Genomic DNA, 25,102 nt, shown 5'->3' with positions numbered 1-25,102 from the left:
GTCATGGTCTTTTGTGCCTTCTACTCAATAGAGTACCTCAACCAGACCCAGTTCCCTTATTAAACTTAGGATAGAGCTGGTTTGTATTCAGCATATGAGCCTTTCTTCTGACTGCAAATGGTCGAGATCTCTCAATATTCTAGCGCTGCATTCAAGGAGAAGGTACATTGGATTCTCCTGAGATTGGTTGCACAAACCACAAAAACCATATTCCGTGGTTGTTGAGATGATTGCGCAGTTTGCAATGGCGTGTGAGAATGCCCGTGAGTATTCTTAGTTTATGAGTTTTCTAAACCTCTTTCGGATATACCTCCAGTAAGGATTTCGCCTTCTTACGAAACCTGTCTGATAGGATTCTACTTCAATTAAATATTAAAAAATGCTATCATGCGTCATTTTCTAAGTCAAAGCATTTAATCCCTACCTCGTATTTTATAAAGAATTCGCGCCTAAATACTCTTAATGAAATTACTGATTTGGGTGTAAATTTCGACCCCACTTTTCAGTTTCTTAGTCATTTTAATTTTGTTATCGCCAAATCGTATTCTATACTTGCCTTCATTCGGTGGTTTTCTTCCGATTTTACGGATCCCTATACTTTGAAGTCACTATTTACTTCACTCGTGTGATCCAAGTGGGAGTATGCCGTCTTTATCTGGTGACCTTATCATCACTGACACATTAATAGACTTGAACGTATTCAAAAGAAACTTCTTCGTTTTGGACTCAGATCGATTCCTTCTAATAATGCAAGTTGTGCATTACTAGATTTAAAATCGTTACAAAGTAGAAGAAGTACACTGTCACTCTGCTTTGTTTTCGATATAATATGATAAATGGGGCAGTTGACTCGCCTATACTTTTAGAGCGCATTAATTTTTACATACTTCGAAAAAATCTTCGGATAACGATTTATTATTCCTAGAGCGGGTTAGAACGGTTTATGCCTCGAAAGCAACATTGAATGAGTTCAAACATATTTCAAGTTCTTTGGCTTTTGATTTATCGTTATCTAAATTTAAGTTTAAATTATCACTTAATAATTTCTTTAAATAGTTTCGAAACATGTATGCATATATAATTCTTACAAATACTCTTAGTTCTATGTAGTCTGTAAGAAACTTTGTATTTCTTGACTTACTAAATAAGTAAATGAAAATGAAAATGCAAAAATGAAAATTACCCATCGGCACAGAACGCTTGGTTCTGGCGCCTTCAAGCCATCTGTGTACCAGTGCAGGGTATATTACTTCCTTTCAAATGCAGATGTACCAGTTTCAATTCTGAACTTCTTTTCGAATTCTATGATTTTGGTGATATAATCTCTGGGTTGCTGGGTAAGTGGGAGCTGGAGACTCAACAACTCCATTTTCATCTAATAACTTCACTTTTCCTCGACCGAAACCTTTCTTGGTAATATTTATTAAGGTCTGCTTTGCTGATTGTTGAATAACTATATGAAGCAGTGGCAGCTCGAACATCCCCTCCATCGGAGCTGTAGGGTAAGTTCGCATCGCTGAAGCTTAGTTAGTGCTGCCCGCACTGTCAGTAGAGCGGCTCTGGATCCCCAAGCAGTCGCTCCATACGTTATTATTATTTTCAAAGAAACATGAGCCAATGATGCCACCGCTCCCAAATTCGGTCCGAACTGTCACTCTCTGAGGATACATTAGCTTCCTGACCATCACGTGCGGATGCGACAATTTTGGTTTTTAACATTACCGCCGAGATGAAAACGCGCTTCATCTAAAAATATTATTTTGACTTCTTTCCATAAACGCTCTGTTTGGGCTACAAAACATTGAATTTGGAAATATGTTTTCAATATATTCTAAAGTTGTTCAACCGTGAAGCATTCCGCAGAGATATAAATTTGAATTTTTGTTAAGATTCCTAGCCGGAAAGAGTTGTCACTGTCAACACTGTCAAAATAACATATGATTAGAAAATCCACTATATGAACCAGCCTGTATATAAATTCCAAAAGTCCGAAGGGTGTACAAATGGCGGTTTTTTATATGTTCTCACCAGCATAGGTATTTGATCGTTCAGCAAAGTCATGTGGCGCTGTTTAGGAATTAAGTCCCCTTTGGCCTTCTCAAATTCCCCAAGCGCTTGTTTTCTTAGGTTAGGTTTACCTGGCTGGCTATGCATATTTTCTATGCGTTAGGTATATGTACGAGTATATACATATGGGATGCGTTCAAAAAATAAAACAAATTTTCAAATTTCGCGGGCTACGTACATTCGACTTATTTTTTTTCAAGTCTCCTCTCGAAGATATGTTCACGGTTTTAGCAATTAATCATGTTTAGATTCTTTGTGAGAGGTATAAATAAGACAAGTGCTTTGCGTGTTCGGCGATTGTCTGCTATCGCCTCTTGGCTCTCCTGGTCTCGTCCATTGGGACGATTGGCCTTTGGTTTCGTTGCCATAACCATATACCCATGATACGTCCCCATTTATAACCCTTTTAAGCAAATTTTGATCATAGTTGAGGTCATTCAACAATTCCTGAGCGATGCTCATTCGGCAATTTTGGAACGAACTTCGCTGCCACAAGCTTCATGCCTAAATTCCGGAAAGATTGCATGGCATGAGCCAACCGAAATGCCGACATGCTCAGCAACTTCTCTAATTGTGATTCGACGATTCCCCATAACAATTTTCTTCCCAACATTTTCATCGGTTTTTGATGTGCTGTGGCGTCCAGAGCGAGCGTCGGCATTCACATCTTCTCGACCTTCTGTGAAAAGCTTGTACCACTTGTAAACATTTTTTTGACTCAGACTACTCTCACCGTATGCCATTGTCAACATTTCAAGTGTTTTTGAGCACTTAATTCCATTTCTTACACAAATTGTAATGCAACTTCTTTGCTGCATTTTTTTGATAGCAGAAAATAGTCGAACACGCAAAACACTTGTCTTATTTATGCCTCTCACAAACAAACCAAACATGCATAATTGCTAAAACATAGAACATATCTTCGAGATGAGTGCACCAATATAAAAGAAAGTAACAATCGATAGTCGAATTTACGGAGCCCGCGAAATTTTGAAAATTCGTCTTATTTTTTGAACGCAACCCGTATTTTGGCAATATTAGTTAATAACCAAGAAATACAAGCATAAAATACAAAAGATACCGTCAATACTTTCGATTTGTATTTCGGAAATTGCAGCAACGAGGACTGGAGGCTGTGGTTCAGAAGTAAATACCTCTGTATCATTGGCTGATTCCTATTTAAAATATGACTTCAAATATATTTTATAAATTTTGTATAGACCATATTTACCTACTTTCCCATTTTTATTTAAATTTAGAACTTCGATTCAATTCATAAATTTTAATTTGATTTTATTTTTTGTGATCAGCTGTTTTTCTCACTTGCAAATTCTTACAAGTAAAAATGTATCCAGTAAAATTTTAACACCTTCCCCTCAAAATGAAATGCCATTTTGCTCTCTCATTTTCTCCTACTTTGCAAGTTTTTTTGAATACATGAACACCAAAACTTGATAATTTGTAACAATTGAAGCGAACTATATTTTTGTAAAATTATTTTATTTATTTATATGAAATATAATTATTACAGTAGTAAGGCAACTAGCATCTGGGGCTATCGGCCTGACTTATTTCTAACAGATTTTTATAAAATTATATATTATAAGAAGTAGTGTAGAAAAAGAAATTTTATGATTTTTGTAAAATTAATTCTTTTCGTTTATAAGAAGACAGAACTGAGAATACGTCAACTCGTGTATGTGCAATTATTTGTATGTGGATGAATGGCTATATGGGACAAATATTCAGCACCACACGTACATGCATACATACATATGTCCATATGCAAATATGTACGTAAAAATAAAAAAATAAAACACAATTCATTGAATGACGAATTGCATTATAAACTAAGTATAGGTACTTTCGATATAACCGTCCGTTAAGACATTGGGCATTGTCACTTTGCCACACGAATGTTTCTTTGCCCCTTAACTGAATTTATCATTAAACACTCACGGTCGGTAACGTGATTTGCATATCTGATATGTATGAAATTGTTTATGTAGGCACACACACATACATACTTATGCACATTCTTACAATGACCATTGCTATACGTGTGTATGTATGCATGTTTGTTCCAGTAAGTATGTGAGCACACATACGGGTAATTTCCATACATACTTATTTAAACATAAGTGCTTTGCGAAAAATTCTACAAAATTTTTAAAAGCTTCTACTGCTGGCGCAGATTAGGTGCTAAGTTGATGGCACTATGTCCCGTTGGGGTGAACTGTAAGTTGACGGGAATGTTTAGCAAAAAAATTCTTAATTAAAAATTTCCATTACGGCAAATCAAAGGTGAATTTGCCGGAGGGTCTAAAAAAGTGTTAGAAAGGATGTGCAGAAAAATTGCTAACGTCTGACTCAGCATACATACATACCTACATATTTATGTAATGCATATTAAATACACTTCATACTTATTTACACAGGTAGGTATACATTAGGGTTGTGACATTTTAACATTTGTGCTGGAAGGATGGATACAAAACATCCAGTGCGAATTAGTAACTATAGCAATGATACTTATTAGCTGGTTTCGATAAGTTTTTTGTTTCTTATTTAATTTTAATAATTTTTTTGGAGAAAATATAGTTTATTTTCCCACACAAACCATATAAATCCAAGTTCCAGACTTTGTGCAAACTTAAGAAAAATGCAAAGTGATAATTTGGAGTGCCTAAAAAATCGCGTAAATTTAAAAAAAAATTTTTTCGCGCTTTTTTGGCGGTTTGTGCATTTTCTCGAAATAATGCATTTAATCGAAATTTTTTGCAAGGTGGCGCAAAATCAATCATCAATCAATACTTTAAAAAAACTTGTTTTGCTAAATAAAAAATAAAATTATTCTGACTGATGGATGATTTTGAACTTTACGCGCCCACATTGCTAGTGTGTTTGTATACTGCAGCCGTCTAGTTCATAATTGTCAAATATGATTGACGTACGACACAATTTGCAAAAATTATAAATCTTCCGATAGGATAATTAATTTTGGGCCAATTTGCTTTTCTTTACTAGAATGTCGAAATCTATGAACAAATTTTTTATAGATATTTTTTAGGAATTTTTTTTTAAGAAAATAAAATGCGATCGTTTTGATTTTATAGTATGTTATTATTGACATCAAATAGTATACAAAAACAATTTTTTGTTTTTTTTTTTGACATACTTTTTTGTAGTAGTGTGGCACCAAAGTAAGCGTCTTAAAAAAAAGTGTGTGGCTTGTCAACAGCATTTTGGGTCTTCAGGACATCTGAAACGAAAAATTTAAACTGATTATTATTCTGTAGGCTTGTCATTCTGGCAGGTGCTACAATGGGATTTTTTTTTGAAAAATAACAGAATGGCGGACTTTAGAAAAAAAAGGTATTTTTTTCGGGTGGAAAGTTAGGGCTGAAAAGAAATGAAAGTAGCACCTGCCAGAACTACTGATGTGTGGAATAACTGATGAAAATTTCAGATCAATCAGATGTCCTCAAGAACCAAAATCCTGTTGACAAGTCACCAATCTTTTTTTAAGACGCTTACTTTGGTGTCACACTACTACAAAAAAAATATGTAAAAAAATTGTTTTTGTATACTATTTGATGTCAATAATAACATACTATAAAATCAAAACTATCGCATTTATTTTCTTAAAAAAAAAATTCCTAAAAAATATCTACAAAAAGTGAGTATTTTGCCATACTACTACCTTAAATAAAATTTGACCAATTAAATAACAAAAAATAAAAATAGCAAACCTGCTTTTGTATTTAATGTGCCTGGTCATAGCCAAGACGATTCTATAAATTTGTTTTATTTAGAAAAAAAAACCTAACACCATCATATCGTTATAACGAAAATAAATTCCAAGCGCTAGATGGACCAGACTGAATACTTCTCGTATAAGAACTCAATTAATAAATTTCACAATTAGTCCTTCATTCAGTCAGATTTCCAATGAAACCTCCTGAAACCTGTTCAGTGAGAAAACGAATATCACTAAAATCAAAAAAAGGAGGAGCCGGGGTGGAAGGAAGTGAAGGAACTCCGCTTGATTTGTGTTCTTGGCACACGCCGATATGTGTGATGATAATGGAGTAATTCGCCTGTCTAAGCAAGTAAAATTGCAACACTTCTTTATAGCTAAGTTTCTCTTAAATTTTCAAATTTCTCAAACAAAAGTTTTCTCAAACAAAATGAAAACATTTTTAACTGTCAAATGCCAATTGATTAATAATAATAATAAATCTGTTAATTTTGGCAAGTTAGTATTGTCCACTGAAGATGTCTTCGTTACCCGACTTAAACCCTCTTCATACACTGATGTTGGTAGTCTACAGTTTTGTTCAAGTTTTGTTCTGTTGTTAAACTTTAACAAATCGCTAACTTCGGCTACTTAAATTTTTTACTTTCATTTCACCTATTTTCAAGAGTGGTAAAAAATGATATTAATAACTATAGGCCTAATTTAAAACTTTCCGTCATGGCAAAGTTTTTTTATTGCATCATGCAGGACAAATTTCTTTTTGCTGCCACTCAATAGTGTTCAATTTAGCTGTCTTTTCTGATGATTGTATCGCTGCCTTCCAATCAGGGCACCAGGTTGACATCGTTTATACCGACTTTTCTAAGGTTTTTGATCGGCTCCCATGTAATATTATTATTAAAAAAAATTAGCCCGCATTGACTTTCACTCAGCCTTCTTGAGTTGGAACACATCTCGCATGCTAAATCGCCATTGCATGCTTGTAGTCGACAATGCTAAGTCCCTTCCTTTCTTCCTGGCGTTCCGCAAGGTAATATTCTGGGATCGCTTTTTTTTCTTGGTTTATCAATGAAAGTTGTTCTAGATTATCGTCAGCAAGATTCCAGCTTTATGTTGATTTTGTTATATAATTTTAGTCAGTGGTGCATCAATAATCGTCTATCCCTGGACATAAATAAATAGCTGTTTCCAAATTACCTTCTAAGCATGTCAATGTCATTGATGTATATGAATAAAATATATAGAATGGCTTTGAGCATGATTCAATGATATTCATATGTATGTACGAGTATGTATGTATTTTTGTAGCAATAGTGAAAAAACAACATTGATCGTTGATCAGTTAACATGTTTGTATCAAAAAACAGCGAGAATGTAAAGAACAAAGCAAACCAAGTGATCAATTGATATAACCGGGCTCAAAAGAAGAAACATGGCTTCTATCGACGTCACCTATAATTGTTACGTTTTGACTTTGAATAACCAGAATTTGAACGCCTGCTTCTTTTTTATTTCTTTTTCGTAGAAAATATTTAAATGATGACATTTTGTTATAGTAGTTTTTTTCTGAATTTATTATTCCTACATTCAATGATATAATAACACCAAGAAATGAATATAATTTCGCTTTCTTTCTCTTGCTTTTATAGCAATAAATAAATGGGTTCATTCACAAAAAGTGTTGTGAAAAAAATGGTCTACAAAAAAGTTAAGCGAGGCAAAATCTTCTTCGACACTTTGCGTTTCACGCATTTTGGTACGCTCATGTGAGTTCAGTATTAAAAAATATTACTAAGTATAAAAAATCTATTTTGAATTTAAAATTTTTTTAATACAGTTTACTTTGCCAACAGTTGCCGACAGCCAAAATTTAAATTTGACTTCAAATTCGTGATCTGCGAGTAAAATCTAATGAATGGCGCTTTGTCGTAGTTTTTCTAGTTTTTAGAGAAACTGACAGTTGTCTTGTTCAGTGAGCTCCAAAATGTAAGGGATGCCATTTTTGGGAAGATTCTTTTTATTTTTTAGAGAAAGTGACAGTTGAGTTTCATTCACATCGGATCACTTGTTCTAATTTTTCGTGAAAAAAATGGTATTCCCGACCACTGTGCGGCCCTAGTTGGACACACTAAGTGAATCAAATATAGTATAAAGTTTTTGAAACGTTTACCAATGTTGATGTCATTGATTTGAACAACCGTGTATTAAATTGTTGGCATCCGTTTTATTGAAATCCAAAGGGAAACGCTCTTGCCCACAGTTGGTACTTTGTGAATTACTATTTTACACTCTATAGGAGGCTCGAGGGCTCGCAAAAAATGCTTACTAGGAGATATGTGGACCTTTGCTTGCTGGCGACGGCAAAACGCAGCCAATGGAACTTTGCTGATACTTTACAGCCAGAATGGCTTAACACAAACACTTCAGCTCTGGAACTAAATATAGTTTGGGGAAAAGGAAATGCATTACTTTAGCTCCTGGGCGATGCTACGACTACTAATACGCCGGTCAACTTCGATTATTTTTGTGGTTTTATTGACATTTTTGATATTAACGACATTTTCTTTAACCAGTTAACTGTGATTGACGAGTATACTCGTCATGGAGAAGTGGCAAAATTTTGTGTATTGACGAGTATACTCGTCATGCGTATAAATTAGTGACCATTGGCTATTTAAATTACAATTTTTGAGAAAAACAACACATATTCTCAAATTTCAAGATGTTTAGAATATTTTGAGGCTATGCCGGAATAAAACAAACAAATAGAAAATATAAAGTTTGAGATAATGTCACGCTTCCCCGTATGCACTGGTTGAAAAAGTTCACCAGTTCGCATAATGAATTTATTTATGTACGATGATAACGTTTTTTAGATGTTAACCTAAAAGGGGCAAAGGCAAAAGTCAAAAAGTGGATTTGTAAACTAGAAGGCTAACTCGTGTGTGTCAGTGCATATCTTACCAAGTGTCGGCGGTTCTTATCAAATAAGTACAGTGCAACGTAAGAATTTCAAGTGCGTAAATATTATAAAGTTTTCCAGAAGTTCTGTAAATTACTATTTTATATTTTTAGTTCATTTGTCTCCAATTTTATAAAATTAACCCATCTTTTTCATCCAATATCTCACCAGCGCAACTTACTCTGTGATTGACGAATATACTCGTCATAGCTCAATTCTGGCGACACAAAACTGTGCGCACTTTTAAATGGGAGCGCCACAGTTAACTGGTTAACATCAAAAATGCCTGAACGGAATAGACGAAACCAAAATTGCACGTAATTAACTGTTACAATATTAGCGCCATAAACGCCATTCACAATTTCAGCACCTGGCTTGCATTTTCCCCTTTATCAAAGAAAAGATTTAAATGTAGCGAATTTTCTCTTTGTTGACTTCCTATGTTAACACCCTGTATCTCGCAACTGAATGGAACAAACAAAAACCAGCAAAAGATTTTTTTAGTGTGAAATGTCACCTTGACAACGAGCATAAACTTTAAATTGCTTAATAGATACTTTATGAGATATCGATCACTACAGCCATCTACCGAGAAATGGGTTTCTTTTTCCCCAAACTAATAGTAATAACTGACTTCTGTATCAAAAATAGTTTTAAGTTGTTGTATTTAAATTTAAAAATCCTGTTAAAACGTCATTGTGCAGTAGCAGCAATGAACTGAAATAATATCCAAACTTTTAATTTTCAAATGTTTGTTATTCTACTCCAAGCACAAATTGTATACATATACATACATACATACATATGTAGGTACATATATGTAAGTGCATCCGTGCCAAACTCTTATTAAATCGACTGACTGACTGCCACATAGTTATTTTTCTTGAATGCCAGCATAAATTGACTGACCTTGTTTTTGCGTACTCACGACGACGCGTATTGCGATCACTTTAGCCATAAAACGTTTCTAATAGAAGCGTCAACGAAGAAGTGTATCGAATGCATTTAACTGTTTTTTAAACTGCAATTCATTATGCAAATTTTTGTGGTGGCAGTCATCGCAGAAACCGGGACATGTGGTTTCTTTGGCTATGAATGTCAGTATGTGTGTGTGTGTGGAAATATATACAAACATATTTAAGTATAAAAATATAAATAAAACGGATGATGACAGATACTTATTTATAATTAAAAGCAATCCTTATTAATTTGTCTCCTCATTTTCTAAGGCAGTTGAGTAACAAAAATTATAACTTAAAAAGTGGCATACGTAGTTGTATATATGTACATATGTACATATGTATGTATGTCGATGGGTATGCAGTGCGGCTCTACTAATTCCAGTTCTTAAGCAAAGTGCGGTGACTAAACTGCGTTAAGCCACTCCACGCCAAATATTGGATACAAGGTCCCATTGGTTCCTCAGAAGATTACGTATATATGTATTTACATACATATAAATATATATGAGTCTGTACTAAATAAATAAACTTTGCAGGTTATGATTGTGCATTGTGTTTCTTCTTCTTCTTAATTGGCGCGATAACCGCTTACGCGATTTTGGCCGATTTTAACAAAGCGCGCCAATCATTTCTTTCTCGTGCTAACCCGCGCCAGTTGGACACACCAAGTGAAGCCAAGTTCTTCTCCACCTCATCTTTCCAACGTAGAGGAGGCCTTCCTCTTCCTCTGCTACCACCAGCTGGTACCGCATCGAATACTTTCAAAGCCGGAGCGTTGGTATCCATTCGGACGACATGACCCAGCCAACGTAGCCGCTGGATCTTTATTCGCTGTGCTATGTCTATGTCGTCGTAAAGCTCATACAGCTCTCGTTCCATCGCCTGCGATATTCGCCGTTGCCAACGTACAAAGGTCCAAAAATCTTCTGCAGAATCTTTCTCTCAAATATTCCAATCGTCGCTTCATCGGATGTTGTCAACGTCCACGCTTCTACGCCATACATTAGGACGGGCATGATGAGAGTCTTGTAGAGTGTTAGTTTTGTTCGTCGAGAGAGGTCTTTACTCCTCCATTAGCTACTTAAACCAAAGTAGCACTTGTTGGCAAGAGGGATTCTTCATTGAATTTCAAGACTGACATCGTTCTCGGTGCTGGTCCCTAAATATACGAAGTCTAATACAACTTCGAAATTATAACTGCCAACAGTGACGTGGGTGCCGATACGCGAGTGCGCCGACTGTTTGTTTGAAGACAAGAGGTACTTGTCCTCGTTCACCACCAGACCCATTCGCTTTGTCTCTTTATCCAGTTTGGAGAAGGCAGAACTAACAGCGCGGTTGTTAAAGCCGATGATGTCAATATTATCGGCATACGCCAACCATTGTACGCTCTTATAAAATATTTGCCTGAGCGATTAAGTTCTGCGGCTCATACGATCCTCTCCAACATCAGCATTGTGTTTGGAACTCACCATATAAAAGCCACTGCCAAGTGGAGTGATTTTTTTTTTCATTCCACCAACCAGTACACTAGGTTAGGTTAGGTTAGTCAGGTTGCTTGTGTAAGACAAAACACTCGGTGGCCCTAAGACCCATTGTAATACTTGCATTTGATTTTCACTCCCTAACTAAGTTGTTTAAGCCACTTGGGTCTTTTTAAAAAGTTACTAACCCATCCAGTAAGGAATTTCGCCAATTTTCCAGGCCTTCAAAGAAATAATCGCACAGCTTCTTTGAAGAGCAGGATATTCACAGAGGAGGTGTTGTGCCGACTCAATTTCTACTTCATCTTCACGACTCGTGCAGAAGTCATTGTGAGGTACACCCATTCTACTGGCTAGGGTGTCAATAGTGCAGTGACCCGTTATAACACCTGTGAGGACGCTGGTATTTGATCTGTTGAATCGAAGCGGACATTTTGTCCTTTTAATATTCAGTGTTGGCTAGAGCGCTTTGGAGTTAGAGACCACCTTCTATTGATTCCCGTGATTACGGTCAGGTCACAAAAAATCTTCAAGCAGTTGTCTATAGCGATGTCTATTAACAGTAACAGCGCTTCATTCAGTGTTTGCATTAACTACTTCGTAGCAGCAATATCAACGAACACATTGTGTTGCTCTCGCTACTTCTCTGAACTTGAACATATGAGTAGCAGAGCAGGTATCGCAAAACGCGCGCCAAGCTGCGTTTCGTTGCTGCTAGTAGCTCAGAGCAATAGCCAAAAAAATGTTAAGCGCCCTCTGTAGTTGGAGTAATAGCATATAATTTGGAGTCGGCCGAAACACTACTTGCGAAATTATTCATGCGTGCTCCAGCTATTGCTAATGCTCTCGCTTGTGTTACTCTGCTACTACTCCCATAGCTGCTATTTGGGCACTGTTCTTTGTGTTTCGTTGGGTGTATGTTTTGGCGCTTTTGCGCTTTTACATTGAAAATATAACCGACAAATTAGATAGTGCAGGTTGTTGGTATGGTTGAATGCAACTTAAAATTATCACGAGCTTTGGCAGAAACGCGACTAATAATGCGGCAACAAAAGTGGATTGCAACTGTTGAAAATACAGGCTGGCGACACAAAGTGAATTATTGCGTTTGGCGATGTTTACCTCGTATCTGCTTTCACTTATGGTAGATTTCATTTTGTGTGTTTTACGGTGGATCAACGTCAACGAAATTTCATGTAATAAGGAATTTCTAATGGATTACAGCATATTAATATTTTTAAAATCCATTTTTTCAATGGACCTGCACCATTTTTAAAGTGCTATACTCTCAAGCTTGGCGGCCGCCGTAGCCGAGTGGGTTGGTGCGTGATCACCATTCGGAATTCACAGAGAGATCGTTGGTTTGAATCTCGGTGAAAGCAAAATTAATAAAAACATTTTTCTAATAGCGGTCGCCCCTCGTCAGGCAATGGCAAACCTCCGAGTGTATTTCTGCCATGAAAAAGCTCCTCATAAAAATATCTGCCGTTCGTTCCATTTGTGGAACAACATCAACACGCACACCACAAATAGGAGGAGGAGCTCGGCCAAACACCTAACAGAAGTGTACACGCCAATTATTTATTTTATACTCTCAAGCTGATGAGTCGTTGACAGTAGGTGCACTTAGCTATGAACTACGGTATTTTACTCGAGAGTTAAAAAAAATCAGTTTTGGGTTGAGGTTGAGTAAATCAATAAACTTATGCTGAAATCAAATAGTTGCTCGAAAATTAATTTTCTGTGCACTTCTCACAATCATCATTTCAATGGGTACTACATAATGCCCTCATTGTCAATAATATAAAATGCGATAATTTAAAATATCCCCTAATTATAAATTAAAAACAAATGTATTGAATGTTTTTTGCGTAGTTGTTGTTATGTACTTGTATGTACCTATGCCTGAAATTTACATATTTAGCAAACGTGCTGCACGTGATGTACCGTTGAATGTGAGCACAATGAGCTCTAACAATCATAAACGGAGGCTAGTGACTTACTGGTGGCCAGTGTTGCGTTATATGGTACGTATTTGCACTTGGAGTGAATCGAAAGCCTTTCGCCGTAATTGGTGATGATGAAATGTTTCTTCAGTGCCGCTGTTGATTTTAAACTGTTTGCGGTATATAAATATGTAGATTATCGAGTGTAAGCTACGCAGCTGTTATATCTTATACTAGCTGAACATCGACTTACCTCTTTGCTTTAATACATGCACAGGGTGCAAAATTAATCATCCAATTTTGTTTTTGCATAACTTTTTTACTAAAAAAAATGATTTTGAGTAGTAAGATTATCAAAAGTTGTCCAGCATTTAGAATTGAGCTCATTATACGTATGTATATATAATTGGCTATATAATCGGGTCTTACGTAATTGTTACTGTATTTGGTTTTACGTAGATTGATAAATTCAGCGCAGTTTACGTCATAGGAGATTAGAAGAAAGCTAGCTATGCTCATTGTACCCAATTACGAGAGGGGTTCAATAAGTATTCTTGTTTGGAATGAAGACCCCATTTTTTCCAATCTTTTTATTTTTATTTTTCAACATAGTCCCCTTTTAGAAAGATACACTTCTCCCAACGCTCCGGCCATTTTTTTAATCTAAACGGATGTTCGCCCACGTTTAAATTCGTTGAATCAATATCTAACTGTGGTCATAGATGGCGAAGCGTCCCCATAGACAGCATCCAACTTTGCTTTTATCTTCTCGTATTTTCTCCCATCCAAAAACTAAAAGCGAATTACCGAACGATACTGTCCTTTTTTCATCTTAGCCAAATCCAAACCAACCTATCAATCAGTCTGTAATTTGTTTTGCCGTCGTTTGATAAATGTCAGCATACGATGCTAAGCCAACTACCCTCAGGAACGCCCTCTGTCATCAAATACGGGTACTTATTGAACTGCCCTCATATGTATAAGTTAAGCTAAATTTTCGTTTTTTCATTTTTTTATTGTAAAAAAAAAAATACTGAAAATACCCTAAATTTACGAGCTGTAGACCATCGGGACCCTTTAATGAAGCAACTTCCAAATTTCATTTATCTGAAATATGATCAATTTCAGAATTAAAATTATTTCGATTTAATAGATTACTTATTATAGGAGTAGAAAACAAAACTACTGCGTCCCATTTATACCTATATAAGTTTTGTATCCTTAGCCTTGAAGGAGAAAATGATCTGACAGCCCTCGCAGTTTGACAAATTTTGACTCTTTTTTTCCTTCCCTTTATTGTTTTTATAAAAACATAGTTCATTCTATAACAAAGGCCATATTAATCCAGTTTAAAAGCTTTATACGATATTTATAAGAATTCGACAAATTTTCATTAAAATTTAAAATTTTTTAATCAGAGCTTCTAAAAAAAGGTTGTGTACTCAACTTTCACAGCCCATTAAATTTTTATACAATAAGTCCAAGTTTGAGTGGCTCAAAATTTTCATTGATATTTAATAATTTTTTGCCTGATGGTCTTGCGCAATTCCTCCACATAGAAATAAATTTCGTATTCGTTATATATAGGAAATTGGCAACATCGTTTACGAAAAAATTATAAAAAATCAATGAGATTTTTCAGCAACTTCAAATTTTCACTGCACAAAAATTGTATATCAAATAATATATTTTTGTAGAAATTCTAATTAAAAACTGATGAAGTTTGTGGAGTTTTTGTAATTTTTGTATAAAGTTTGAAAATTGCATCTTGATATTTTTCATGAATGGGGGGACTTACAGTTTTGAGCAGCCTCTGAGAGTTCAATGAGATCCCGAGTTCTAACTATTCCGCTTGACTTTTTGGTTTCAAAAAATGGATTTTATAAATCTCTAAACTCTTTTAAAAACGGTAATTGTGCTTTAGACTCGAAATAAATGACAGATTGTTTTTTATGAGCAGCCTCTTCATGGCAGAAATACACTGGAAGATTGATTTTCGTTGATTTTTAAAGCTAGGCGTGGGTGCATTCTGCTAAATGGGCTCTATAAGAAAAACTGCTACATCTGTAACTTAAATGAAATTGAAGCAATTCAGCATTTTCTAGGAGGATCCCCATATTAGGAAGATTTCCATATTTCCCTTTTGTGAAATACTTTCTAGTCCAATCTGAAATTGTACAAGTTTTGAACAGTTAGGTTTCATCGGCTATATCATTTGCTTCAGAATATACAGTAGCTTAGCTTATATTTATTAAATTAAATAAATAACATAATAGGTTCTTAAGTTCTTCTACTCCATTTTTATTCATCAACGTTTACAATTTTTTACTCATCTATGCACATTAACGGAATGCAAGTGAGCTCGTTAGTACTATTAAAGAGCGAAATTACACCACACATTTTTGCTAAGCCAATATTTTTCATAGATCATTTGAGATGCGTCAAACAAGACTCTCCAGATCTATGCCTATTCAATATATTGAAGATATACATACATACACATGCATATATAATAGAATATGTCTGAGCATGCAAACATACAAATTTTCTATTTTCAACTACAACTGCCATGTGAAGTTGACTCATTGGCACAGGGCGGCGGGAGGTATTCAGTTTGCGTGTTTTAGATGAACTGCGGCTTATCAGGCTATCGAACATACACATGCTTCAGCGAGTAATCCTCTCTTGGCTTGGCTTAAATAGTCTAGCTACAGACACACAACGCTCAGGTGAACTTGGAGAATTCACCACAAAGTAACATTAATTAAAGTTACAGCAAAAGATAATAAAAATATAAAAAATTGCACTTACTGCCAGCTCTTGGCCGGACTAGCAACTACTTGTACTATAATACTTGTTGTATACTTTCGGTTGTAAGCGTTCGTAATCGCAAACAACTGTAAAGCCTGCAGGAAATAAATAACACTGCGGCCGAGTGACTAGGACCAGACACTTTTAGATATCGTCGAATTAAAGTGTAACGAAACAAGCGAAGAAGTTTCTAAGTTTAAGCGGAACTGAACATTTCCAGCGACTTGACCATTTCTAGTTAAGTAGCTTCGTCTGAAAGCAAATTTCCTTAAAATTCCACGAGAGTTTCATCAGCTGCCTTTGAAAAAATCACTGTTTGGTTTGGTTCTATACGCGATAACCGCTTACGCGATTTCGGCCGGGTTTAACAAAGTGCGCCAGTCATTTCTTTTTCGTGCTAATCGACGCCAGTTTGACACACTAAGTCACCATAAGTCCTTCTCCAGCTGCTCTTTCCAACACAGAGGAGACCTTCCTCTTCCTCTGCTACGACCAGTTGGTACCGCATCGAATACTTTCAGAGCCTCAACCACTGGCAAGACGATATTATCGGCCTTTATTTCTTCGAAGATGAGCAAGGAGCTACTCTCACTATCAATGACGATCGATATCGGACAATGATAACCAATTTTTGTGGGTCGAGATGCATGGTATGGATATCACAAACATGTGGATGGCGCCATTTGCTGGGTTGCACGTGAAATATTGAATTTATTGGAAGTGAAGTCGAGTGCTTTGTCTTGGTGCGGCGCTGACACACACTGGGTAATGAAATCGTGTGATTTAATGCCGCTCGACTATTTTCCGCGTCTGATTGCCAGGCTGAAGACTGATAAAAATCGCGTTCTCTATGAAATTGAGCTCCATTTAGGCGAAGATGTTATGCAAAAGTGGTTCACCAGCCGTTCAATTGCCGCAAATTCTATTCCATGCCTAATTTAATCGAATGCATAAGAAAATGAAAAAAAGTAGTTGGAACAATATCAACTAAAAAATTAGTTTTTAAATTCACAATTTCAGCGCTCTTAATCTTCATATACATAATCATCATTCTTGTATAGCAACTCAGCATTTTGACGAGTGCGATTTTTTTATTTATTTTGAAATATTAATTATTTTTTATAAAAGTACGCCCTGCATGAAATAGGTACCAAATGATGGAAACATTTTTGGCAAAGATTCTCATAAGAGTCGGTCCTTACGTCTTGTCCTCCTGTCGTTCGGAGGCTGCTTAAAATTGTAGGTCTCCCCATTTAAGGAAAACATCAAGATGAAAATTTTAAACTTTATACAAAATGTACAAAAACTCCACAAACTGCTGAAAGTTTTTAATTAGAATTTCTAGAAAATTATTTGGTAAGCAGCTTAACAAATTTAGTTCAATGGAGCGCAAATTTGAAGTTACTAAAAATACGATTTATAATTTTTTGCCTAGACAGTGTTGCCAATTTTCTCCATATATTATATAAAGCCATTTCAAGCTCGTCTGTTGCGTCAGCTCAGTGCTGTGTCAGAGTGAATTAGAGTATTGCTGCATTTGTGAATTTTCCTACAAAATATAAAGTACAAACTTTGTTTTTTTTTTTTTTAAATTCATTAAGTCTCACATTTAAAATAGAAGCTTATCCTATCGCATAGCTTTCCCTACAGGGTACTTTTGTTTGTTAGACACATAAGTAAATATGTATAAGCATGTGTATGTATGTATGTAAGCACACACACGCGGTAATGTATGTGTATGTACAGATGCTAGCTTGTTTGCGATTTGTTGGTCAGACCAGATAGAGTTGGTAGTTGGACTTGACGGACTTGGTGTGCGGCTCGGGCAGCAGCTCCGGCTCCGGCTCCGGCTCTGGCTGCGGCTTCGGCTTCGGCCAGCGAGAGCCACACATCCACGACAATCAGAGCTGCTCATGGCGCGCAACATTCAGTTTGTATTAAGCCAGAGAGCCGATCGGACGCATTTCTTAAAGCCTTTAGAGCGCGCGTGTGTTGGCATTAGTTTTTATTTTTATTTGGTATTTCTATTCGCTATCCACTTAAGCGTTCGCATGTGTGTTTGCTCATCGCAATCGTCGTGGTTTTAGGTGTGTAATTGATCCCCTGCTGCCTGCTTATGTGAACCGCTTTGTTTGCCTCGAGTGCGTTTCATATTCGCATACATTTTAGTTGAGGCTTAAATATTCGTAGTAAAATACCAAATGTTCGTCCAGTGTTTTGTAATACTCTTTGTTTGGTTTTCTACAATTTATGCATTGCTCACCGTCAATTAAAGTTTAAAGCTGGATTATTAAAAAAAAAAATAAAAATAAAAATTGTTTTTAGTGCTTTTGGGTAAATATTTGTATTCGTGTTTTTCAAGTTACAAGGATTTCTACTCAAGCAAACAAAAAATGAGCGATACAGAAATATATATAAATACATGTGACTACCTATTTCAAGGCTCCAAAACACAGTGCAGTAAAAAGTAATTGTGGAAACCGTGTGAATGTTCGTAATGCTCGCTTCCCAATGAAAACAAAATTTCGCGTAAATAAATTTGTGCATGACTCTTCCATAGATTATAAGTCTAAATTTTCGTAACTACAGCTGTAGATATTCCGACAGAATAGTCGGTTTTTTGCAATATATTGGGCTTTAACCATTTTTAACACGAATTTATCCGATTTTGCGTTTACAGCGTTTGTATACTCCAACCTTAAAATGGTCAGCAATAGAGTGTGGAGAGCTTCAAGTATATTTTGCTTGATTGGAGTCGTGATATCATCATGTGGATTGGCACAAGCTAAAGGTATGCAACCAAGTAAACTTAAATCGCCTTCAATGCGCTTAATATTAAAGAGGCATTTTTACACAATCTTGTTTTGTTCGCTTTTCCTTTGCGCTTTACCGCAAAAGCCGCAGATGAGATGCTGCTTTTTTTGTGGGTAATTCGCAAAATCTGGTTTTAGTGAAAAAGTACCGTTTCATATTAAATTGCGTGTGCGAACTTTATTGAAAGTTGGAAGAGGCAGAAGGTTTAATATGATGGAACAAAAAAAAAAAAAAATTATAAAAATATAGGTATAAATATGTTTTTTATTTAAAGTGTTAAATCACAAATCTAATTTTTTTCAAGCAAAAATTAAACAACATAATAAAGGCGGCCGCCGTAGCTGAATGGGTTGGTGCGTGACTAACATTTGGAATTCACAGAGAGAACGTAGGTTCGAATCTCGGTGAAACACCAAATTAAGAAAAATATTTTTCTAACAGCGGTCGCCCCTCGGCAGGCAAGGGCGAATCTCCGAGTGTATTTCTGCCATAAAAAGTTCCTCATAAAAATATCTGCCGTTCGGAATCGGCTTAAAACTGTAGGTCCGTCCATTTGTGGAACAACATCAAGACGCACACCAAATCTTCTACTTTACATTATTCCTCATGGGTCTTATACTGCATATTACATTTTTGTGTGCATTGGCGTTAAGGAATTAAACAAATAATGAACACTTGCTGGTTCGTGCTACTGAAATGTCGCTTGGTTTACTTTGTTCGTCAAGGGAATCTCACGAAGGAGGCATGGCGATTCCTCAAAGACTTACGTATCTCTTCTACTTCAACTAATTCAAACTGGAACTTTTCTCTTAAGTTATATGCAGTGGCCAACGTAACCAAATGGGTTTGTGCATGACTACCATTCATTAGGGATTTGGTTCGAAACTCACTGTGGGTATGAAACATCAAAAGTTTATTCTAGGTTTCAAAAGTTTTTTCTTCGAGTATATTTCTGCCATGAAAAAGCTCCTAATAAAAATCCATTTGCCGTTCGGAGTCGGCTTAAAACTGTAGATCCCTCCAAATGTAGAACAACATCGAAATGCAATTGGAGAAAGCGCTCGGCCAAGTACCCAAAAATGGATGCGCCATGTATAAAGGATGATCAACTTAGAGGTATCGGATTTTAAATTGAAATAAAACAACGAAAGTTCAAATTGATTGGACAACATTTATTGTTTTTGTGCAGACCCATTCGTGCCATTTATTTTTTAAAGATAATCCCTTTCAAATGTTAGCCGCAACTGCACTGTAATGAATGACTCGCTGGTGGACTTCGGTTAGTATCTCGTGAATAACCTTAGTAATGTTGACTTGCAAATGCCTCAATCGAAGCTGGTTTATCTACAAAGCATTTAGACTTTATCTACCCCCACAAATAAAAGTCCAAGATCTTGGTGGCCAGTCGGCCAGTCCAATGGTTCGATACGAGAGATAAATTGCATACCGAAACGACGACGCAGTAAATCCATTGTTTCACGGTCTGTATGGCTGTATGGCAGCAGCGCTGTCCGCCGTCTTGTTGGAGCCAATGGAACCAAATTTTGTGGGCATGACGGGCTTTAATCTCCGGCATCAAAAAGTCGTTTATCATGGCGCGATAGCTTTCGGCATTCACTATTATATTGACGCCAGCCTCATCTTTGAAGAAATGCGAACCGATGATTCCTCCAGCCCATAGACCGCACAAAGCGGTTGTTATCAATGGATGTCATGGCTGCTCCTGAATGGCTTGCTCTTCAGTCCAAATATGGCAATTATGCTTATTGACGTAGACGTTAGACCAAAAAGGGGCCTCATCGCTGAACACCATAAGTTGGCTAGAGCGCGCGATGAACTCTTTTCACAGACCGTCGATTTTCGTAATACAATCGTAGGATTTGTAAACGTTCTTTCTTTGATGAAATTTCAATGAATACTAAATAAAATATGTATTAGTTTGACAGTAGTCCCGCTTGATCTGTCAAAAAAAAAAAAGCATATTGGGAAAAGTACCTGCAATCTGATCACCCTATATATTTTAATATACAAATATATGTATGTTTATATGTATGAGTATGTATATTGAGATATTTGAAAAAGTCATTAGAGTCGTCGGAAAAATTAAAGCATTGCCATAATAACACAAGCTTTCGCAAGGCCTCTGCTCAATATATCATATTTCAAATAACCACATTTAGGACCACCTTTAATTCAAATCTCTATTCGGAACTAGAGATAATATTGTAAATCAGAAAGAAATAACTCATGGTAGGTAGGAAGGTGAAATGGTCGCAGTACTACTTTGGCATTTCACAAGTAGTACTAAAGCACCGATTTAATACCATTTTGCCCTCCAATGGGCAGATATCTACAGGCAGGCAGAGGTTTAGGTTGAAGAGCTGTCCCAGGCTGTCGAAGAAAGGTGCACCCAGTGACTTTAAACGACTACCTGCCAAACCTGGAAATTTACAGAGGAAGTGGCCTTAAAGGTGGCCACAGTTTCTGCAATGGGGATTAAATGGTAAACTTAGCTTTTCCGCGTGCGTGACGATCATGCAATGACCGGTAAGCATAGCTACGATCTCATGTTAACAAAAACAAAATTGTTCACTAGTTCAGAAACTCTCTCTCTCTCTCGACCATCGGGTGTGTGTCACAAAATAGCTGTTGGTATTTTTGATGCATTTTTATAAAAGAATAATTCTAAGTTAGACAACTAAAACCAAACAAATTCATTCTATACATTTTTTTCCAAATTTGAGAACAGAAACTGCAGTAAATTTAAAAAAAATTCGTGAAATACAATAATTAAAAAAAAATAACTATTATAGTAATGGATAATAGAAAAAAACTCATAATATCATAATAAGGCGGCGCAAAATTAATCGCCCCATAAGAAGATTTGTCCTGTTTGCAAATGGCAACGTTCGTCAATCGTATTTGACAGCTGTGAACTAGACTAGTTGCAGTATACAAGCAGACGAGCAAAAGTAAATTCCTATTATTCAAATTTATTTTTTTGTTTTTTGTAAAAAAAAATACAAAATTGGTTAACAGATATTAGGTAGAAGTACCTAATGCCGAATTATTATTTTTGATAATTTTCTTTACGCAACACCTAATCAAACTCAACTAATAATCAAAAATGACATTATCCCAGAGGCCAATAGCTCATGGAGAGATGAAGGAACATGCGTAACAGCCGGACTACTGTGGTCGCAAATAAATAACAAAAAGACAAAAGAGCTGCTTAGGCTTTCAAGAGAACATATCGCGAAGGTTATGGCTTGTATAACCGATCATTGACTACTTAGCAGCCATTTTTTGAGACTAGGTGTTTTCTCCCATGAATATTTTAAAAGTTTTAGAGATGAGGAACTATTTCTTCCTCATAGTTGAGCACTTCTTTTGCAATTGTCCAACCTTAGCTAGAATCAGAACAGATTTTCTTTTTCAATACTCTTAAGGAACTATTCGGCGTAGGGATTGTACCAATCGTGCGCTTTACTAAAACCACAGAATGGTTTTATGAAGTTTAGTAAATGAGGTTCCCGTGTCGCACAGTCGCATCACAATGGACCTGTCAGGTCTAAGTGAGTTCGTCGTACAGACCGGCTACCACCATAACCTAACCTAGCCTTGCTCAACTACTCGACCACCGGTTGTTGGATGCACCACCGCTACTAAGCGCCATCAGTTTTGCACCTTAATTTTCCTGAGTTCGTCGTTAACTGCATCTACCCATGTTTTCTTTGGGCTGCCCTTAGTTCGCTTCCCATACGATTGTTTCTTGAAGGCTCGTTTTGGCGCTCTTTGCTCTGGCATTCCTTCTAAGTGTCCAATCCAACGTAATCGTTGGGCTTTTATGTATTTTATGATTTTTTGCTCTTGAACGAGGTGCTCAAGTTCAGAGTTGTTTCTAATACATACATATGTGCCGGCTTCCAGTCTGATTGGATCATGTATTTTTCTCTATATTTTCCTTTCGAACATTGCTATTTGGTTGACGTAATTTATCTTCATCGTCCACACTTCACAATCGTATGCCATGATTAGGCGTAAGAGGGCATAATGCGTACATAGTTTTTGGTTTCTTGACAGGAGTTTGGACTTGAATAGTCTCACATGCGCGAAGTTATTCATTTTATAACAATTGTCAAATTTGATTGAATGCGAAGGCAATATTTTAAATCTGGGCGTTGCTGTGTTATGTTATCGTAATTTCTTGAAAGCATTATCAGTTTAAAAACGCTGTATGATTTATACGATGTAGAGAGAAGAAGGACAGTAAGATTCTGGGTGAGTCCTGTTTTGCAAAGAAGGGAATGGAACAGCCGGGAAAACTAAAATTATCAAAGATGCTGCCAATGTGAGCGCCATAAATAAATACTAAGTGGCTGTCAACCATGCAAAATGACGCTCATTGCTTCACAAATGTTTGCAATATGTGACTTGAAATATTTCATAACATGAATTGCCAGCTTCATTCAATTCGCTGTCGCGATTGGCGATTTCACTGAAATTAACCATTGAAAAACATCAAGAATTTAGGGTCAAGACGTTAAGTTGCTAAGCGTAAGCAGTGGCTGCCAATATTTCATCGATTCCGTTCAGTAATTTTGATGTTACAGAAAATTTCGATAAAATGACAGTAATAATCGAAGTTGACCGTCCTGCTAGTAGTCGTAGCATCGCCCAGGAGCTAAGGATCGACCATAAAACAGTTTTAAATAATTTGCGCAATTTAATAATATTTTGCACTATAAAACTCTTTTACATATTTATTGTATATAAATAAGCTAATTTACTCCAAGTGCACAAGTATTGAAAGTTATTTACTGTTCATTTTTTAATTAAATTTGCCTTCGATTGATTACAAAAAGCTCTTCAGCGCGAAAAACTGAAAAAGGTGAAAAACCAAGTCTTCCTATTATTTTTATTTATTTATACAAAATTAACCTACACATAAATCCTATAAGCGATTTGTTTTAGGAGCTATAGCAGCTACGTTTTAAGCTCGATAATTTCAGACAAATTTTTATTCCAAAATTTAGATAAATTTTATTTTAGATCCTATGATAAAGATTGGTTCTTTTAGCGAATTTAGTTAATAGGGATATTGATTCAACAGAAGGTACTGAGAGGAGTGAAATGGGTTTTGTGTTAGTAAATATTTGTTCTCTACAGGTGACATGCAGTGCGCAGTTCAGGGGAAGTTGGGTAACTGCCTTTACTACAGTGTATTGGGTTTGTGTTATTCATAATAATATTTTCGTGCGTCCTAACCGAAGCCGTTCGTATTTTATAATGACTGGTCGTGTATGGGTTTATTTTAGTTATTTGTAGGAAGTCTGTTATATGGACCTCTGTGTAGGCAATGTTTTTATACCAGTCATTGGTAAGCAGCTATTCGAGGTGTTGTTTGTTGGGGAAGTGCTCAAAATCTCTTTATGCTCCTGTTATTAGAGCCTTAATTGAGTTTAATAAAATCTCTAAATTTATTAATATTATTAATTAAATAGTTATTAATATAATTAATAATATTTATCTATAAATAGTATATTTGCACTTCCTTTTTGTAAAGCCTATTAGCCTTAAAATATGCCCACTTAGCCTATAAGAGTCTATTATATTCACTGGCTTCATAAATAAATATGATTTTTAACATCGAGTAAGTTGAACTGGTCTTTGCTAGCTACTGAACTTTGATGAGCTTGTTTGGCAGATTAATTGGCGAAGTTGTTTCCAACAATATTATTGTGTTCAGGCAGCCATAATGCTATTTATACTAAAATAATTTTTGGGTAGTATTGCGTGATAATATTTCTGATATTGGTTGTGTAATTAATGCTGTTATTTATATTGGGTATGGAATCAAGAGCGGAGAGTGAGTCCGAGCATAAATCAACCTTTTCTTCCTGCGTTTAACTAAGTTTATGGCTTCAGACATGGCATAATTTCAAGGGAATAGACAGAACTATAATATGGAATAATTTATATTTTTTACGATTTCATTTTCTTTTTAAGTTTATTCATTTACGAACACATAGGGAAAAATGAGAACGCAAATTTTTTTTAGTGTGGTACAAGCGTGTAACAATTGAACATTTATCTGTCGATTTCTAATTCTCGGTAACATTTATTACAGCTAAGAAAAATAATTTTAGACGTTTTGGGGTTTCCACTTTTAAGATTTTAACTGCTGGGCAAAGTCCAATGTGCGATTGTATATTAAAAAACATTTAAACAGTGTTAAAAGAGTCTATTCGAACAAGCTGTGTTATGCCTAATCAATTTTTTATAGAAACTTATAA

The 25,102-nt window shown here is 35.9% G+C and overlaps 1 protein-coding gene across 2 annotated transcripts in view; it reads left to right on the top strand.

Annotated features, from left to right (window-relative positions):
* LOC129243751 (uncharacterized) overlaps positions 1 to 25,102 on the top strand; it is a 76,032-nt gene that overhangs the window by 17,865 nt on the left and 33,065 nt on the right. The window contains exons 1-2 of one of the 2 annotated variants that reach the window (XM_054881024.1): positions 17,864 to 18,079; positions 18,673 to 18,783. In XM_054881024.1, coding sequence (XP_054736999.1) covers positions 18,696 to 18,783 — 88 coding nt within the window. In that variant the 5' untranslated portion in view covers positions 17,864 to 18,079; positions 18,673 to 18,695. Of the gene's footprint in view, positions 1 to 17,863; positions 18,080 to 18,672; positions 18,784 to 25,102 lie in introns of those variants that run through there. The other variant, XM_054881025.1, reaches the window with a different exon arrangement.

The sequence above is a fragment of the Anastrepha obliqua genome, chromosome 4 (assembly GCF_027943255.1).
Source record: "Anastrepha obliqua isolate idAnaObli1 chromosome 4, idAnaObli1_1.0, whole genome shotgun sequence".
NCBI classification, from domain to species: domain Eukaryota; kingdom Metazoa; phylum Arthropoda; class Insecta; order Diptera; family Tephritidae; genus Anastrepha; species Anastrepha obliqua.
This window is presented reverse-complemented; position numbering and strand designations above follow the sequence as displayed.